We start from the raw sequence: 16,297 nt of genomic DNA on the forward strand, positions 1-16,297 counted from the left end.
GCCCTGGGGATTTATCAGCCTTCAATCCCATCAATTTTCCCAACACCATTTCTCTATTAATACTGATTTCTTTCAGTTCCTCTCTCTCACTAAGCTCTGTGTTCCCCAACATTTATGGGATATTTGTGTCCTCCTTTGTGAAGATAGAACCAAAGTAGGCATTTAGTTGGTTAGCCATTTCTTTATTCCCCATAATAAATTCCCCTGTTTCTGACTGTAAGGGACCTACATTTGTCTTCACCAATTTTTTTCTCTTCACATACCTAAAGAAACGTTTGCAGTCAGTTTTTATGTTTCCCGCAAGCTTGCTCTCGTACTCTATTTTCCCCTTCTTAATCAATCCCTTGGTCCTCCTTTGCTGAATTCTAAACTGTTCCCAATCCTCAGGTCTGTTGTTTTTCCTGACAAATTTATATGCCTCTTCCTTGGATCTAATGCTATCTCTAATTTCCCTTGTAAGCCATGGTTTGGCTACCTTTCCCATTTTACTTTTGCGCCAGACAGGGATAAACAATTGTTGCAGTTCATCCATGCGCTCTTTAAATGTTTGCCATTGCCTATCCACCGTCATCCCTTTAAGTAACGTTTCCCAATCCATCATGGCCAACTCGCGCTTCATACCTTCGTAGTTTCCTTTACTAAGATTCAGGATCCTAGTCTCAGAATCAACTACATCACTCTCCATCTTGATGAAGAATTCTATCATATTATGGTCGCTCGTCCCCAAGGGGTCTCACACCACCAGACTGTCAATTATTCCTCTCTCATTACACAATACCCAGTCTAGGATGGCCTGTTCTCTAGTTGGTTCCTCAACGTATTGGTCCAGAAAACCATCCCGTATACACTCCAAGAATTCCTCCTCTATGCTATTGTGACTAATTTGATTTGCCCAATCTATATGCAGATTAAACTCACCCATAATTACAGATGCTCCTTTATCGCATGCATCTCTAATTTCCTGTTTAATGCCATTCCCAACATCGCCACTACAGTTTGGGAGTCTATATACAACCCCCACTAATGTTTTTTGCCCCTTAGTGTTTCTCAGCTCTACCCATACAGATTCCACATCGCCAGAGATAATATCTTTCCTCACTATTGCATTAATTTCCTCTTTAACCAGCAATGCAACTCCACCGCCTTTTGCTTTTTGTTTGTCCTTCCTAAATACTGAATATCCCTGGATGTTCATTTCCCATCCCCGGTCACCTTGCAGCCATGTCTCTGTAATCCTGACTATATCATACCCGTTTACATCTATTTGCGCAATTCATTCATCCACTTTATTGCGAATGCTCCGCGCATTAAGGCACAAAGCCTTAAGACTTGTCTTTTTAACATGACTTGTCCTCTTCCCAATATTTTTCACTGTGTTCCTGTTTGATTCTGGCCCTTGATTTCTCTGCTCATCACTCAGTCCCAGGCACTGGAACTCTTCCCGGCTTCCGACATGGAGCACGAGGAGCATACCACGGCTTTGAGCTCTCCTGCCATGACTTAACCCTTTAAATTAAATTAAACCTTCTGGAAGATCTTAAGTCCAATAATAACAGTTACTCTAGGGCCCTTCTTCCCTGGTCCTCGTTACTACCAAACTCCCAAAAAAAAAAACACTTACTTTATTTGAAATAAACTTTAAACTTTTAAAAACTTTTCTTACCCGAGATACTTACCCAGCTATTTAGAGCTATTCCCTAACAGCAGTGACTCACCAACCAATCACCTTGCAGCTCTCCTGTGATGTCACTGTTAGCTTTTATTTTCAAAACTCTGAAGCACTGGAAGAGCTCCTCTCCGCTCCGGGAAGGTAAGAGACTGGGCCTCGATCCTCGCGCTTGATTTATAGGCTCCGCTCTCGGCGTTCTCCCCACAGGTCCGCTCCGCTCCCGGAAGGTAAGAGCGATATGAAGCATGTTGGAGCATGCCATGAGATGTGATAAGGAATTATATAAATGCAAGTTCTCAATTTATCAGCAACTTTGGAAATCAAAGTTATGGATATCTTCCTTGGCAGGATTTTGCAAAGGAGCCAAGATGTTAAATATTACTAATCGAAATAATTCAATGTGAATCTCAAGAAGCTATTTAACAAAATATAGTGTATTTTGGTAAATTTTCTAAACTTTTCCCTGTAATTAAAAATCTCCTTTTCTTGTCTACTTGGACCAATCTTGCCAACTCATAATATTTCCGTAATGATTGAGGTTTCAGCAATCACATTGAGAGCAGAAAATCTCGAGTTTTCAAAGTTCTGAAGATTGAGAAAGATTTCCTCTCTCTCAGGATTCTGTACATATGCATTTCTGCCCTTTTTCTACGCATGGAGCCTTTGATCTTAGAGCCTTAACCTACGAAAAAAAAATGCAATTCTATTATTTTGTGTGTCCAAACCCCAGGTTAGACAGATTTTATTTCCAATAAGGTGAAAAAGTATCTCCCCTTCCCCATAGCTGGCTGTTGTATTTTGGTGAACACTTATCTTGGAGACAGAACCAAAAAACCAGTAGAACTTGATGTTAGCACTCTCCCATTTATTTAGATTTAACATTTTACAATTGTTATCTTGGATGAATAACTGCTTCACTTGCATAGGATGCAGCAACGTAGATGAAGTCTGTTAGGAGCTTTAGTAACTTTTGGAGTTTAAATATGCTGTGTTTTATTTTAACTACATGCTGTCCCTTTTCCTCTTGGGTTTCGAAAGTATATATTTCATATAACATTGGCAATCATAGAGTCTCGTCAAATACTATTGATCACCTACCACTATTAATCAATCCAGCTCCACTACAGTACTGTTTATAATAAGTGTTGAGAAGAAATTAGAAACTGATTTCATCCCATTGAAACAATTCTGGCCTAAATGAGGAATTTATATTGTTGAGATACAGTATTATCAAGTACGAGAATGTGTTGTTACCTTATCTACAAAATATGCTTATGATGGTTCGCTTAACTATTAAAGACAAACATTTGAGTGTTGCATCACAGGTCCTTGCAAGAACAAGAATTCAAACTTCATGGGAAGACAAAATCATAAACATGGGGCCATTCAGCCCATTGAGCCTGCTCTGCCATTCAGTACGATCATAGCTGATCGTCCACTTCAATGCCTTGTTACCACACTATCCTCATATCCCTTTATGTCATTGGTATTTAGAAATCTGTCAATCCCTACTTTAAACATACTCAATAACTGAGTTTCCACAGCCCTCTGGGGTAGAGAATTCTAAAGATTCACAACACTCTGAGTAAAGGAATGTCCCCTCATCTATGCCTAAGTGGTTTCCCTCTTATTTTGAAATTGTGTCCCCTGGTTCTCGACTCCCCAACCAGGGGAAACATCTTACCTACATCTACCCTGTCTATCCCTTGAAGTATTTTGTAGGCTTCAACGAGATCACCTTTCATTCTTCAAAACTCTAGAGAATATAGGCCCAGTTTCCCCAATCTCTCTTCACAGGACAGTCCCACCATCCCAGGAACAAGTCTGGTGAACCTTCGTTGCACTCCCTCTATGGCAATAATATCCTTCCTAAGGTAAGGGAACCAAAACTGCACACAGTACTCCAGATGCGGTCTAACCAAGGTCCTATACAATTGAAGCAAGACTTCATTACTCCTGTACTCAAATCCTCTTGCGATAAAGGCCAACATACCATTAGCCTTCCTAATTGCTTGCTGCACCTGCATTTAGCTTTCAGTGACTTATTGAAGAGGACACCCAGGTCGCTTTGTACATCTACACTTTCTAATATCTTACCATTTAAGAAAAGCTCTGCACATCTGATCCTCCAACCAACCAATAACCTCATTTTTCCACATTATAATCCATCTGCTACATTCTTGCCCACTCACTAATTCTATCCAAATCCCTTTGAAGCCACTTTGCATCTTCCTCACAACACACAGTCCCACCTAGTTTTGTGTCATCTGCGAACTTGGAAATATTACATTTGGTCCCCACATCCAAATCATTGATCTATATTGTGAACAGCTGGGGCCCAAATACTAATCCTTGCAGTACCCCACTAGTCACAGCCTGCCAATGTGAGAATGACCCATTTATTCCTACTCTCTGCTTTCTGCCTGTTAACCAATCCTTAATCCATGCCAGTATATTACCTCCTATCCCATGTGCTTTAATTTTGCTAACCAACCTCCTGTGGGGGACTTTTTCAAAGGCCTTTTGAAAATCCAAGTATACCACCTCCACTGACTCCCCTTTATCAATTCTGTTAATTAAATCCTCAAAAAATTCCAATAGGTTTGTCAAACACATCCACTATCTCCACAGTTACCTCTTTCAACACTCTGGAATATAGAATATCAGCTCCTGGGGATTTATCAACCTTCAGCCTCAGTAATTTCTCCAATACAACGTTCTTACGAATACCAATTTCCTTCAATTCCTCATTCTCCCTCGTCCCTTGGATCTCTAATTCTGGGAGATTTCTTGTATCTTCCTCAGAGAAGACAGACACAAAGTAATCATTTAGCTTCTCTGCCATTTCTCTATTCCCATTATAAATTCTCCTGACTCTGCCTGTAATGGTCCCAAATTTGTCTTAGCCAAATGTTTCCTTTTTATGTACCTATATAGATGCTTTTACTGTCCGTTTTTATGTTTTTTGCTAGCTTACATTCATATTCTATCCTCCCTTTATCAGTTTCTTCATCCTCCTTTGCTGTATTCTAAAATCCTCCCAATCCTCAGGTTTACTACTATATCTGGCAACTTTATAGGCCTTTTTTAATCTCATACAATCCTTAACTTCCTTTGTTAGCCATGGTTGACTGTCTTTACTGATTGCCAGAACAAGGACTCAAACTCATCATCACCATGCCAGTATTTTTCTTTTAAAAAAAAGTTTGCCTTCCTGCCCATCACCAGAATGTTTTCCTTTCCCCTTTCCTATCTCCACTAGAATCTTTCCTTTGTCATCTCTAGCTCTCACTCTTGCCATTGATGTTTCCAGTTATTTTCTCTCTATGGTTCTTCCTTTCATCCTGAGCTTCACTGATCACCAGTCAAGCAGGAAGTTAAAATTTTACAAAGTTATTTCATAACAATAGCTAATTGTAAAAATAGAACTAATTTAACAAATGGACACCTTAAAAATTGAAAACAAGCTGCGGCAAACATCTGGATTCTACAATTCATGAGGACTTCCTGTCTGACACCTGCAGTCAAAGGAATAGATGCATGACTAGTTCCTCGGCTCCTGTCAGTGTATTCTGCATCTGGTCTCCAGGAGACACCAGACTCCTCATACAGGACTATTCTCTTCATCTGGAAGAGGTCACAGCCTCTCAAATGACATGGCTCAGTTAAAGGAATGGAGTTGAGTGGGGCCAGAACCTGCAGCTATCTCTACTCCACAGACACCACTATAACCCACAGTGCAATCCCACTGATTAATTTCTATGACTATTAGCATAACCATTTGCTGGTTTCTAACATATTGACAGAACAGATTATGCACCATTCGTACGTTAGAACGAAGGCAGATTTTTAAAATCTCCTTTCCTTTCATACATTATTCATAGTTTCTGTACTACTACAGCATTAATAAAATAAACCTTTTGATACTTGTGTAATTGGATTGATGAGGGAAAAATACTATTTGTGGTCAGATCATCTAATAACTTCCACAAAACATCATGCACCTAATTTAATTATTAAAAAACTAATACAGATTTACCTTCTGAGTTGTCCAATACATTCCATTAGCTGTTCCAATGCGAATATCATCGCCTGAGTAGTTAATGGTCTGTACCTGTAAAGAGATTAGCAAATCTCCACAATTAATCTGAAACACTTAATTTCTACCACTTGGTCAGAAAGTTATTTAAAACCATTTTTGATCTACTGTTTTGAAGCAAATAATGGACACAAAAGTATGAATACAAGATTAGGAACAAACCATAAAAGTGAATCAGCAGCACATTGCAGTTCCTAACCCTGAAATTAGATTACGACTTGTAGTCCTTTCAATGCTTTTATTTTGTATTCCATCGTAGCTCCACTTTGTGCTGACAGTGACAAGGTGCAGACTCATTTCTGACATACTCCAAGTCATTAATGTAGGAAAATATGCTTTCAAAAGTTTCATCATTATTAAGTCAACACACCAAGTTTCATTGACAGAAGATGACTCATGTGATACTGGATGAGATAAAAATAGATAAAGGAGACCCTGGCAGTACATAAAGTGGATAAGTCACCCGGTCCAGATGGGAAGCATCCTAGGTTGCAGCGAAAAGTAAGGGTAGAAATTGTGGATGTGCTGCTACAATCTTCCAATCCTCTTTAGATACGGCATGATGCTAAATGATTGCAGGATTGCAAACACTACACCCCTGTTCAAAAAAGGAGAGAAGGATAATCCTGGCAATTTCAGGCCGGGCAGTTCAACATCAGTGGATGGGGAAGCTTTTAAAAATAATAATTCAGGAGAAAATGAACACATTAGACAAACATGAACCAACAAAGGAGAGCCAACACATGTTTAAGTGCGAATCATGTTTGACTAACTTGATTTGAGTTTTTGACGAGGTGAGAGAGAGGGTGGCTGAGGCCAATGCAGATGATGATGTGTGTAATGTTACGACCGAGGCTGGAGGAGTGCACTGTCTTTCTCTAGTTCCACTTCACCACGGGTCACAACATATATTTAAATGTTTTACCCAGTTACCAATATGGCCAATTATATACTCTTTTTATTTCAGAATAAAATCCATCAACCAGGTTTCTTTAATAAACAACAAAATTATTAATTTATTAGAAAACGACATTCAATAAAGATGCAAAGTTTATTAACACACAGGTTGAAATATGAAAGTTCCCTTCTAAATTAACCCAACACACAGAGTTATTTTTTCTTTAAAAGAAGCTTTATCTGCAGAGATCTCTTTACAAAAGAAACAAAAAAAAACCTTTGGTCAAATACTTGTTAGTTCCTTAATAAACAACAAAATTATCAGTTAGTATCTAACAAGACTTGCTCAATAAAGATGCAAAGCATTAACACACAGGTTGAAATATGGAAGTTCCATTCTAAATTAGAACACACTCTCTCTCTCACACTCACGCACCTGTACAAGAAAGAAAAATGAAGTCCTCTCTGCAGAGATCTCTTTACAAAAATTCTTGAAAGAAAAAAGGACGAGATATGCAATGTTCTCCACTGGCCCTATTCGTCTGGTGTCCAGATACTTATAGATGGCTGTCACTTGGATCTTTTTAGGAGCAGTTCTCTTAAGGCGACATCGAGGATTGGTCTGGCAGGCTTTTCAGGAGAAATGCGGCATCAATTTCTCCAGTCCACACACTGGATTCTTCGTGTTTCTCAAAGGGGCGGAAAGGATAGGTTGGTGGCTTCTCTCTTAGCAGGCTGACCCCCAACTGACTCAAAACAATATCCAAAACGAAACCAACTCTTGGCCACCATAAATCTTGACATGTCACTTCTCTGTAAACAACTCCCCTAGTCACAAGGCTCCTGCTGTTTACTTAGCTTAAGGCATGTGACATCCAGCAAGGGTTTGTTCTTAAGCAAAATGTCAAGTCCTTCCAGCAACCTTTAAAAAAAAACTAAGTCCAGCATCTATAGAATCTCTTTGGTCTTTCAAAAGAATCCATTTCCACGATTTTTTAACACGAGCTCTCAAAAAATATTTTAAAAATGGAAGCACTTCCATAACAATATGGACTTTCAAAAGGCACTAGATAATGTACCACATTCGATTTTTTTTTAAACAAAATTGAAGCTTATGGGATAAAAATGGGCAGTAGCTTCATGGATATAAAATTGCCCAAGGGATAGCAAACAGGCAGTTGTGGTGAATGGCTGTTTATCAGACTGGATGGAAGCATAGAGGTGTTCACCAGGGTTTACTATTAGAACTACGACTGCTTGAGAAACAGTAATGATTTGGATTTTGGAGTACAGGGCACAATTTCAAAATTTGCAGATGAAACAAAACCTGGAACAGTAGTAATGCGAGGAAAATAATGTACTTCAAAAAGGACACAGACAGGCTGGTAGAATGGGTAGACACATGACAGATGAAATTCAAAACAGAAACTGTGAGGTGATACATCTCGGTAGCAAGAATGAGGAGACGTTACAAACTAATAGTACAATTTTAAATTGGGTGCAAGTGGAAAGAGGGGCATGGAGGTCTTTGCACTCAAATCTTTGGAGGTAGCAGGACAGGTTAACACTAATTTAAAAAAATTACAGATGTGGGCATCGCTGGCAAAGCCAGCATTTATTGCGCATCGCTAACTACCCTCAAAAAGTGGTAGTGAGCCATCTTCTTGAATCACTGAAGTCCATGTGATGAAGGTAGTCCTGCAGTACTGTTAGGGAGGAAGTTCCAGGATTTTGACCCAGCAACAGTGAAGGGACAGTGATACATTTCCAAGTCAGGATGATGTGTGCCTTGGAGGTGGTGGTGTTCACATGTGCTTGTTGCTCTTGTCCCTCTGGGTGGTAGAGGTCACGAAAGGGATTGGAAGACACTGTCGAAGGAGCCTTGATGAGTTGCTGCAGTGCAACTTGTAGATGGTACACTCTTCAGCCAGTGCACAGGTGGTGGTGTTGGAAGTGAATGTTAAAGGTGGTCAATGAGGTGTCAATCAAGTGGACCATTTTTTCCTGACTAATGTTGAGCTTCTTGAGTGTTGTTGGAATACTCTCCACTTGCCTGGATGAGTGCAGTTCCATCACACTCCTTGACTTGTGCCTTGTAGGTGGTGAAAAGACTCTGGGGAATCAGGCGGTAAGTGACTCGCCACAGGAGTACCTAGCCTCGGATCTGCTCTTGTAGCCACAGTATTTATGCAGCTGCTCCAGTGATGTTGGTCAATTATGGCATTTGACAACAGTAACGTCAATGAATATCACAGGGAGGTGGTTGGACTCTGTTGTTGAAGATGGTCATTGCCTGGCCCGAAAATTACCTGCCACCTATCAGCCCAGGCTTGAATATTGCCCAGGCCTTGCTACATATGGGCACTGCATTCTCTGAGGAGTTTTGAATGGAACGGAACACTAAGCAATCATCAGCAGACATCCCCACCTCTGACCTTCTGATGCAGGAAAGGTCATTGAAGCAGCAGCTGAAGACAGTTGGGCTGAAGAAATCCTGCACATTTGTTCTTGGGCTGAGACAACTGGCCTCTAACACAACCATTTTTCTTTGTGGTAGCCATGACTCCAGACAGTGGAGAGTTTATCCCCCCAATTGCCAGTGACTTCAATTTTACTAGGGTTTCTTGATGCCACACACAATCCAATGCTGCCTTGATATCAAGGGCAGAAACTCTCACCTCACCTCTGGAATTCAGCTCTTTTGTCTATGTTTGGACAAAGGCTGTAATGAGGTCTGAAGCTGAGTGGTCCGAGCGGAATCCAAACCGAGCATCAGTGAGTGGGTTATTGGTCCGTAAGTGCCACTTGATAACACGGTCAACGATCCCTTTCATCACTTTGCTGATGATTAAGAGCAGACTGGTGGGGGTGGTAATTGGCTGGACTGGATTTGTCCTGCTTTTTGAGGACAGACCATACCTGAGCAATTTTCCACTTTGTCAGGTGATGCCAGAGTTGTTGCTGTACTGGAATAGTTCAGCTAGAGGCACAGATAGTTCTGGAGCACAAGTCTTCAGTACTACAGCTCGGATGTTGTCAGGGTCCATAGCCCTTGCTGTATCACGATACATCAAGTTCATCAAATTGCCTGAAAACTGGCTTCTGTGATGGTTGGGACCTCAGGAGATGGCCAAGATGGATCAATTGCTCGGCGTTTCTGGCTAAAGATGGTTGCAAATGCTTCAGCCTGGTTTTTTACAGACATGGCTGGGTTCCGCCGTCATTGAGGATGGGATTGTTTGTGGAGCCTCCTCCTCCTCAGATTGTTTAATTGTTCACCACCATTCATGACTGTCTGTGGCAGTACTGCAAAGCATTGACCTGATCCATTGCTGTGCAGTCTCTTAGCTGTCTATAGCATGCTGCTTTTGTTATTTAGTATGCATGTAATCCTGTGTTGTAGCTTCACCAGGTTGGCACATGGCTCCTGGCATGCTCTTTTACAATCCTCAATGATCCAGGGTTGGCTCCCTGGCTTGATGGTAATAGCAAAGTGAGGAAGATGCAAGGCCATGAGATTACAGATTCTGGTGGAATACAATTTTGCTGCAGCTGATGGCCCACAGTACCTCATGGATACTCAATTTTGAGAAGTTAGATCTCTTCTGAATCTAACCCATTTTGCACAGTGGTAGTGCCCTTAGTGTGAAGACAGGACTGCATCTCCACAAGGACTGTGCAGTGGTCACTCCTACCAAAACTGTTATGGACAGATGCAACTGCAACAGGTAGATTGATGCGGATGAGGTCAAATAAGTTTTTCACTCATGTTGGTTTTCTCACCACCTGCCACAAGCCCAGTCTGGCAGCTGTGTCCTTCACGATTCAGCCAGCTCGGTCAGTAATGGTACTACCGAGATGCTCTTGGTGTTGGAAATTGTACATTCTGTGCCCTTGCTGCCCTCAGTGCTTTTTCCATAAGCACTTGGTGATCACAATATGGTGGAGTATTGATTTTTCAACTGAGAGAAGGTTCTAGATGGTGATCTGCAGGAGGTTCCTTTGTCTGTGTTTGACCTGATGCCATGAGACTTCATGGGATCAATCCAGAGTCAATGTTGAGGACTCCCAGGGCCACTCCTGCCCACTGTGTCGCCACCTCTGGTAGGTCTGTCCTGGGATAGGTCATACCAGGGATGGTGATGGAGGAATCTGGGACATTGGCTGCAAGGTATAATTCTGCAAGTATGACCATCAGGCCGTTGCTTCAACTAGTCTGTGGGACAGTCATCCCAATTTTGGTACAGGTCTGCAGATGGTAGTGAGGAGGACTTTGCAAGGTTGACTCAGCTTGGTGTGCCTTTGTTGTGTCTGAATCGAATGCCTAGGTCTAGAATAGATGCAGAGTGTAAAAAAGGTGGAAATGTGGAGTAATCAGTTCAGCCATGAACCTATTGAATGGTGGAGCAGGCTCCAAGGATCGAGCAGCCTACTCCTGCTCCTAATTCGTATGTTCGCTCGTATAAGCACTAGTTTGGCTCCATCTGGAGTATTTTGTTCTATTCTGGGCACCACACTTTGCGGAGCATGTGAAGGCTTTGGAGAAGGTACAGAAGAGATTTAGTAGAATGCTTCCAGGGGTGAGGGATTACAGTTACGTGGATAGACTGAAGAAGCTGGGGCCGATCTCCTTAGAATAGATAAGGCTAAGAGGGAAAGTTGATAGAGGTGTTTACTTACTCTATCTCAACCTTTCATGATTTTAAAGAGAAACTGTATCCAATGATTGAAGGGTCAAAAGCCAGAGATTTAAGATAATTGGCAAAAGGACTAGAAGAGACAAGAGATAAACTTTTTTTTTAATGCAACAGGTGGTTAGGATTTGTAACGTACTTCCTAATAGGGTGGTGGATATAGATTCAATAGTGTCCTTCAAAGGGAATTGGTTAAATACCTGAAGGAGAAAAAAAAACTGCAGGGATATGGGCTAAAAGCAGGGGATTCCTCTTCAAAACAGCCAGCTCAAACTGAATGGGCAAAATGGCCATTTTCTGTGCTGTACTGTTCTATGACTAATACATTTAATATTTTTATAAACCCCTTAATATTTAAAATGAGACCACATAATGGGTTGATGCATTATATTCTGTAGCACTGGACTTGCCTGTATAAACCTATGAACAGAGTGCTCTACCAGGATGGTTGACAACCATTAAAACTCAAAAAAGAGCAGATAATTGGAAAGGACAGCAGAAGCCAAGATTTGAACTAGGGATTCACCAGTTCCACATGTTCACAATAAAGTATCTTGTTTGCTCCATTCCCCGCTGCAACACAATCAACAGAGCAACATCTTTTTTGCATCAATTCTACCATGGTCCCTTGTAATCCAAACCAGTGTAAGGATTGTTGGACAAGAACTCTTTGGTCAATAAATAGGATGACTTGCCTCTCCCCAAAATGGAACCAGGACTGCCCACTTTGCATCATTTCAGTAATGGCCCCAGAATTCTACTGGTACACTTGAATGCTAAAACAGATCTCTCTCACAGTCAGCAAAAGAAAAAACCCCCATCAAAGCACAGCTCTCCAAAAAATGCATCCACATATCACAGTACATCCTGTGTAGAAGAACACATTAAACTTGGGAACTGTGTGTGCCCTACCTACAGCAAAGGAGGCTGAAAAATATCTTCCAGTGGGAGGATTCTCTGATGGACACTCATGCTCTCCTAATTAGGACAAGGAAGCGAAAAGTCCATGGTTTGGATACTTCTGACCATCATACAATGGTAGGTCCTTGTGCTTTCACTCTATGCTCATTGGTCTGAGTGCTTTTAATTTATAGCCAGACAGAACAGGGCCCTTGTGCTTAATGGGCATCCTATTACTCACAATGATCAGACAGATTTATAAAAACTTCAAACAAGTACACATTGACCCAAGCCACAAAGATTACATCATATCAACAAGGGTAATTGAAGTTAAATCCCCTAAAGAATGATGACTGCGCCTTCAGAGAAATCTTCAATAACTGTGCCCGTCAGAGCCATATTATAGTAATATTTTCCACCCAACTCTTGAATGGAATGCTTGGTGAGCTTGAAATGCTCAAAACTCTGACAGTCTGGGAGTTGGCAGAGGATTCTGCTGCTTCTCAAATCAAAAGTGCCTTAGCAACAACTGTCAATTCCAAGGAGGTTACGGAATGAGAAGAAGTTTTGGCATACCCTGAACTCTTAAAATGAATGGGAGGGGAAGAATTGAAGAATCACCAAGTACTGCTTGTGACAAATAGGAAACATTATTGTCTAGAATATTTGATTTGCTTATTTCTTTCTTGCTTTGGTGCACAGGGGTTAAAACAAGGTGCACTTAATACTAAACATAAGAAAATAAGAATATAAGAAATAGGAGCAGGAGCAGGCCATTCAGTCCCTCAAGCCTGCCTCGCCATTCAATAAGATCACGGCTGATCTGTCCCAGGTCTCAACTCCTCTTTCGGGCCTGCTCTGCATGACCCTCGACTCCCCAAGATTTCAAAAATCGATCTACCTCCTCCTTAAATACATTTAGTGACGTATCCTCCACAACTCTGAGGTAGAGAATTCCAGACATTTACCACCCGCTGAGAGAAGAAATTCCTTCGCATCTCAGTTTTAAATGTGTGACCCCTTATTCTGTAACTATGTCCCCTAGTTCGAGATTTCCCCACCAGTGGAAACACATTCTCAACATCTACCCTGTCAAGCCCCTTCAGAATCTTATACTTTTCAATAAGATCACCTCTCATTCTTCTAAACTCCAATGAATAAAGGCCTAACCTGTTTAGTCATTCTTGATAAAGACAATGCCTTCATCCCAGGAATCAGCCTAGTGAACCTTTTCTGAATTGCCTCCAATGCTAGTATATCCTTCCTTAAATACGGGGACCAAAACTGTATGCAGTACTCCAGGCGTGGCCTCACCAACACCTTGTACAGTTGTAACTCTAACCCCCGAGCAATAAAGGCCAAGATTCCATTTGCCTTCCTAATTACTTGCTGCACCCGCATGCTAACATTTTGTGTTTCATGTACAAGAACACCCAGATCCCTCTGTACTGCAGTATTTTGTAGTCTTTCTCCATCTAAATAATAATCTGCCTTTTTATTCTTCCTACCACATTGAACTCCATTTGCCAAGTTTTTGCCCACTCACTTAACCTATCTATATCCCTTTGCAGATTTTGTGTCTTCATCACAACATGCCTTCCCACCTATCTTTGCATCATCAGCAAATTTGGATACACTATACTCTGTCCCTTCCTCCAAGTCGTTAATATAGATAGTAAATAGTTGAGGCCCTAGGACCGATCCTTGTGGCACCCCACTAGTTACGGCTTTGCAACCTGAGAAAGACCCATTAATCCCAACTCTCTGCCTTCTGTGTGTTAGCCAATCATCAATCCATGCCAACACATTACCCCCAATATCCTGAGCTCTTATTTCGTGCAATAACCTTTGATGTGGCACCTTATCAAATACCTTCTGAAAATCCCCGAATACACTACATCTACCAGTTCCCTTTTATCCACTCTGCTTGTTATATCCTCAAAGAACTCTAACAAATGATGTCTCTTTCATAAAACCATGTTGATTCTTTTTGATTGCATTATGTTTTTCTAAATGTCCTGCTATTTCTTCCTTAATAATGCCTCTAAAATTTTCCCAATGACAGATGTTAAGCTAACTGGGCTATAGTTTCCTGCTTTCTGTCTCCCTACTTTCTTGAATAGGGGCGCCACATTAGCAGTTTTCCAATCCACTGGTACCCGAACGGAATCCAGTGAGTTTTGATATATTACGACCAATGCCTTCACTATCTCTGCAGCCACTTCTTTCAAAATCAATGGATGCAGACCATCAGGTCATGGTGACTTGTCTGCCTTTAGTCCCATCAGCTTGTCAAGCACCTTTTCCCTCGTGATAGAGATTGTTACAGGTTCCTCCCTCCCATTTACACCTTGCTCATCTATTATTGTTGGATGTTTATAGTATCCTCCACTGTGAAGACCAATGCAAAATATTGGTTTAAATTATCTGCTATTTCCCTGTTCCCTGTTATATTAATTCCCGAGTCTCATCCTTTAAGGGTCCCACAGTTACTTTAACTACTCTCTTCCTTTTTATATACCCGTAGAAGCTCTTATTGTTTGTTTTTATATTTCTTGCCAAATTTACTCTCAATCAATTTTCTCCCTCTATTAGTTTTTTAGTCATCCGCTGCTGGTTTCTAAAAAATTCCCAATCGTCGAGCCTATCACTAGCTTTCGCTGCATTGTACACCTTTGTTTTTGATTGGATACTCTCTTGAACCTCCTTTGTTATCCACGGGTGGTTCATCGTTCTCAAGTCCTTCCTTCTGACCGGAATAAATGTTTGCTCAGTGTCATGAAGTATCTGCTTAAAAGTCTGCCACTGCTCATCTACTGAACTTCCCCTTAGTCTATTTTCTCAGCCCGCTTTAGACAACTCTTTCTTCATACCTCTGTAATTGCTCGTTTAAGTTGAAGACACTGGTTTGAGACCAGAGTTGCTCACCCTCAAACTGAATTTGAAATTCTACCATGTTATGATTGCTTCCCCCTAGAGGATCCTTAACTATGAGATCTCTTATTAATCCTACCTCATTACACATTACCAAATCTAAAAGAGCCCGTTCCCGGGTAGGTTCTGCAACGTATTGTTCTAAGAAACAATCCCTGATGCACTCGACAAATTCGTCTTCCATGTTACCCTTGCCAATTTGATTTGTCCAGTCTATATGCAGATTAAAATCACCCATAATTGCAATGCCCTTCCTACATGCCTCCATTATTTCCTGATTAATAATTTGTCCTACAGAGAGGCAACTCCCCGGGGGCCAAGAGTCCACTCCCACCCGTGATTTCTTTGCCTTGTTATTCCTTATTTCCACCCAAACTGATTCTACAGCACGATCTATTAACCCTATATCATTACTCACTGCACCGATCCCTTCCTTTATTAACAAGGCTACCCCACCTCCTTTTCCTTTCTGCCTATTTTTCTGGAACTTCGAATATCCGTGAACATTGTTTGCAGTCCTGGTCATCCTGCAATCACGTCTCTGTGATAGCTATCAAATCATATTCGCACAGTGGCGCAGTGGTTAGCACCGCAGCCTCACAGCTCCAGGGACCCGGGTTCGAAAGCCAAAAGCCAAAAGCCAAAAGACTTGCAGGTTGGTAGGTAAATTGGCCATTATAAATTGTCACTAGTATAGGTAGGTGGTAGGGAAATATAGGGACAGGTGGGGATGTTTGGTAGGAATATGGGATTAGTGTAGGATTAGTATAAATGGGTGGTTGATATTCGGCACAGACTCGGTGGGCCGAAGGGCCTGTTTCAGTGCTGTATCTCTAATCTAATCTATATTCATTTATTTCTCCCTCAGGGGAGGCAGTGGCGTAATGGTATTGTCACTGCACTAGTAACCCAGAGGCCCAGGGTATTGCTCTGGGACATGGGATCAAATCCCACCACAGCAGAAGGTGGAATTTGAATTCAATTAATAAATCTGGAATTAAAAGCTAGTCTAATGATGGCTATGAAACCATTGTCGATTGTTGTAAAAACCCATCTGGTTCACTGATGCCTTTTAGGGAAGGAAATCTGCTGTCCTTACCTGGT

The 16,297-nt window shown here is 41.3% G+C and overlaps 1 protein-coding gene across 1 annotated transcript in view; it reads right to left on the reverse strand.

The window, feature by feature from the left end:
* Positions 1-16,297, reverse strand: part of LOC137383825 (lysine-specific histone demethylase 2) — a 207,112-nt gene that overhangs the window by 59,431 nt on the left and 131,384 nt on the right. Inside the window, 1 exon segment of the mRNA XM_068057097.1 lies at positions 5,709-5,783. Within this exon segment, the coding sequence (XP_067913198.1) occupies positions 5,709-5,783 (75 nt within the window).

Source organism: Heterodontus francisci, chromosome 2 (assembly GCF_036365525.1).
Source record: "Heterodontus francisci isolate sHetFra1 chromosome 2, sHetFra1.hap1, whole genome shotgun sequence".
In the NCBI taxonomy this organism is placed as follows: domain Eukaryota; kingdom Metazoa; phylum Chordata; class Chondrichthyes; order Heterodontiformes; family Heterodontidae; genus Heterodontus; species Heterodontus francisci.